General features: G+C 43.6%; 1 protein-coding gene across 1 annotated transcript; it reads right to left on the bottom strand.

Moving 5' to 3' along the window:
• Positions 1-3,853: 3,853 nt before the first annotated feature.
• Positions 3,854-4,109, bottom strand: LOC120255810 (ATP synthase subunit 9, mitochondrial-like). The gene is given in 2 exon segments (XM_039263580.1): positions 3,854-3,958; positions 3,960-4,109. Coding segments are annotated over 2 exon segments (225 nt in total). The 5' UTR covers positions 4,080-4,109.

Below are 4,109 nucleotides of genomic sequence, written 5' to 3'. Positions count from 1 at the left end.
TGGTGTGGCTCCACGGTCTCACCTCTACCCCGCCGCTGGATGCCGGTGGCTACCTCCTGAATGTTTGAATTCTCTCGGTTTGCATATGGCTCCGGGCACTGCGTTCCCCCAGCTGACATATCTCTGGCTAAACATTTGAGCTCGTCGGCTTCCTTGTGGCTGAGCACCGTCACAGACACCCAAGTCTTTCTATCTCGAACTGACCACCACCAACCTCGGGGAGGCTTGATATCATTTTCTGTCCAAATTTCCGCAATGAGAACTCTGGCATACTTGTTTATCCCATCGAGGTTGCACACCTCCAGTAGCTTCCCCGCTTTCGACAGACCAGCTGTTAATGCGGCAATATCCCTGCACTGCGCCGGCACGCCTTCAAGTAAGATCCAAAAAAAGCATGGCCTGAGTCTATGCGTTGCGAGCCCAATCTGGGTGACTATTCCTCAAACACAACTTCCCCTATCCCCACCATCGTCTTGACCCATCCGATCATAGCCTCCTTCCAAGCACTGCACGGAGTGGAAATTAGGAAGACCCCGACCGTCTACTCTACAATATCCCATTGCCATTTGCCACAGACAGCACTAAGGACCTTGGCCAAAGAGGACGTTTCCACGGGGCCTCGAGTGACAATGGCCAACACCTTCTCTCGTAGCCGGGCCTAACCAAAAATTTATAAGATTTTTAGTCGGTTTCCAATCGAGAAGAGAAGGGTACGATGTGAGCGGACGAAAACGGGCCCTAGCTTCCTTACTCCCGCATTCGTACGATCTATCCTTCTACACCTGAAGCAGATCAAGGCATTCCAGCACACCTTACCTCATGATCCGAGAGTCTTCTAAGACACTATGCCACCTGACTGGAAATAATCTTAATAGAGAAGGAAAGAGCCTTGTCATACAAGAAATATCGTAAAGAAAGTCAGAAAGCATAGAAAGTTGAGACCGAGAGCTCCCTCGACCAAGCTGCCCAAAAGAAAAGGAAGGAGGCAAAGAGGAAAGACATGATTGCCTGGTCCAGAAGCGGAGGACAACACTTCCTATCGTGTTGCACCCGACTTGCGGTACTCTTTATTTTCGTGTCTGGCTTAATGACCGACCATATGGCAAGCATAGTGCTAATCTTCTCGAAAGCCTTTTTTTTGAAGTGGACTTAGAAATTTGATCTAATTGTCTTCACTAGCTGGGAAGAATTACCTATACAGGCCAATGGATTCCACTTTTTTTTATACTAAAGAACTGATGGCTCATGGATGGTAACGACGTTCTAGCTTGTTATGTTTACTAGTTGCTGGGTTTGTTTACTAGTTGGTGTTAAAGTGGTGTTATATGAGGCATTTTTCATTATGGTTACCTAGTTTAGCTTCCGCTGACCGAGTGTGCTACATAATTTATGCTGACCCGTTAGTCATAGAGACCTTCCTTCTGTGACCCCGATATCGGATATGGTACAGTCGATGGTCCAATACCGGCTGCTATCCTTGATCCCGGACTGGTGCTCTGGCCATGATATCTTTCTTGACGGTTACCTTATTGATTGTCGCTCTTCTCTTCCCATCTCCATCGGTCAGATCTTCAAGTTCTAGTGGTCAAAGAAAAAAATCTCAAGTCGGTGGAAGAATTCCATCAATGTTTCCTCGTAGCCCGAGCGGTATGAAAAGCAGTCAGCAAAGAAAGAGGAAGCGGTTGGCAGCGGACGGGGCAGTGAATCAGCAATGACCGAAGAGCGGCAGTGAGACCAGCTAGCAGCGGGCTGAAGCGGTACGGATGGTGACAGTTGTTGTCGGTAAGCTGTAAGGCTGTGAGTATCGGTAAGTCTCTACGAAGCGAGCCTTCACTGGGGAGATAGCAACCTCTTCAACTCAACTACAACTACTACTACCTGTACTCAATTACAAGTAATAAAATACACTATAAATACAAGAAAGGAGGTATTTTATTATTGGAAGCGAAGCGACCTAGTCGAGCTATTGTCAAGTTAAGCAGTTCCTCTTGTCGAGCTAGACAAGACTCTACTCGTGCTATAGTCGAGGAAAGCTCGTGCGTTATTCGTGTTAAGCTGTCGAGTTAACTAGACTCGATGAACTAATCCTTTAGGCAACTCCTCCTCTCTGAGAATAGGACACAACCTTAGTTCAGTGCAACAACAAAAGAAAGGACCCTTACCCCCCTATATCCCTTTTTGGGGAAGATCCAACTCTTTAACTCAATCTACTACTACCGTTCTCACTCATTGACATAAGTAACAGCTACCAGTTCCTTACTAAAATAACTCGTACCGGTACTCTTTAGTTCACAACTCCCTTAGATTAGGGTAGCAACTCGATCCTACTAATTACGTAGAACCATCGATCGAGCGAGTTCGAGGTGGTTCATGCTTTCTATATAACTCGCTGTACGCTAAGGCGCTTGCGGTTGTAAACCATGCGTCATGCGTGCCGTAGTCATACGTAAAATGACAGGTAAGTTGGTGCTTACTGAGGTAAGGAATCTGATCGCTCTGTCCTAGCCAGAGTTTTGTGTTACAAGTAAGTTGTCTTATTCTAATAACTCAGTCTCGCTTTTCTCATTGAGAGAGGCTTAAATAAAACTGGTTTATAATTACAATACTAATTAGTGAGTATAGTTTTGGATTTTCATACATGGGACTGACCTCTTACTTGTTAGGGGTATTTAAGTTTTAGCCCATGTCTACTTATAAGCTAAGCCAGACAGAGTGGTCTTGAGTGGAACCCTTTCAGGGTTTCTAAGGTTGGGAGCCTCAGTAGCCCAAGGAGTGGTAGGACATCTAATCTTTCATTTATAGCTAGCTCAATCTTATTCGACATGGCAGGTCCACCTACTGTGGGGAGATATTAGCCATAAGCCCTACTTAATTTCTCCAGTTAGACTTGACTCCCTTCAATATTATCCGGCTGAAGAATGTTTGAGTATAATTTATCACCAATAGAAGACTTCTCATTCGAATAGTTGGGGATTGGATCAGGCTGGCCAGCTTCTGCCTATTGATATGCAATGCCCGGTCTACTATCTTTTTCATACAGGTCAGAAGGGAATCACTACCCATATTTGAGGCGCCATCTTAGCCAGTAAACCCTGAGGATGAGGGGGTAACTAGTTCCTATTTTTCATCCACTTCTAATGAGGGACAACATCTGATATGAAAGATTCTCTACTCCCAGATGGGACTAAAGGGAAGAAAACAATAATGATTATTTAGGGCAGCCACTCTTAAAGTAAAGATTGACTCTACATTGGGGAAGCAATTATACCTATAGTATAGGTAGGGAGAGTTCCAGCTATAACATCACATAGGTTGTTATCAGCATACACACCCACGATTGGTTATCTGAATTTAACAAGTGCAAAAACAGCTTCAACCTTCCCGGTGAACTACACTTTTTATACTTGTTGAAGTAAACTGATCAGTGATTTCACCATAAAAACAAATGTAAATATTTTATTTACCCACCTAAAGTCGGGGTATAAACCAAAGAGCTCAATCATTCTAGAAATCGAAGATAGAGAATATGTTGTCAAATTTGAATACGAGGGGAGACATGGAATTTTCTACAAGTAACTACCTTATCGAGAACGGAGAGAATGAAAAGGATTTCTCAATTATAGACTTTTTAGTTATTCTCCAAAAAAACCTTATCAGAATACAAAGTTCCAGCATTTATACACAAGGGAAAACGCTATTGAAACTGGGGAAGTTGCAACAACATTACTGGTTGAGCTCGAGGTCTCACTAGGCAGGGGTGGGACCCAAGTAGCTGCACCTTGCCCCTCTCCTCGCTCCCAATGACATTAAAAGAAAGACAAAGTGATATTGACTTTTTTTTACAAAGACTCGATCAAAAGATGAATGAGATAAAAAAGGACATCATTAATGCAAACAATACAATAGCTTCGGTTAGAACAAAGCCTAACATAGCATAACCAAATGATTATTTAGCCAAATGATGGATTTCTGGCCACAGAATAAATCAAGGAACTGTAGACATTTCCAATACCGACAGCAACTCCCGCCAAGGCAATTGTAGCAGCTCCGAGCCCTATTGATTTTGCACCTTCTAACATAAAGTGAGTAGAATTTCTTTCTCACGCTTT

This window comes from Dioscorea cayenensis, unplaced genomic scaffold (assembly GCF_009730915.1).
Source record: "Dioscorea cayenensis subsp. rotundata cultivar TDr96_F1 unplaced genomic scaffold, TDr96_F1_v2_PseudoChromosome.rev07_lg8_w22 25.fasta BLBR01001205.1, whole genome shotgun sequence".
Taxonomy (NCBI): Eukaryota; Viridiplantae; Streptophyta; class Magnoliopsida; order Dioscoreales; family Dioscoreaceae; genus Dioscorea; species Dioscorea cayenensis.
The sequence above is the reverse complement of the archived record's forward strand: the minus strand, read 5'-3'. Positions and strand labels throughout refer to the sequence as shown.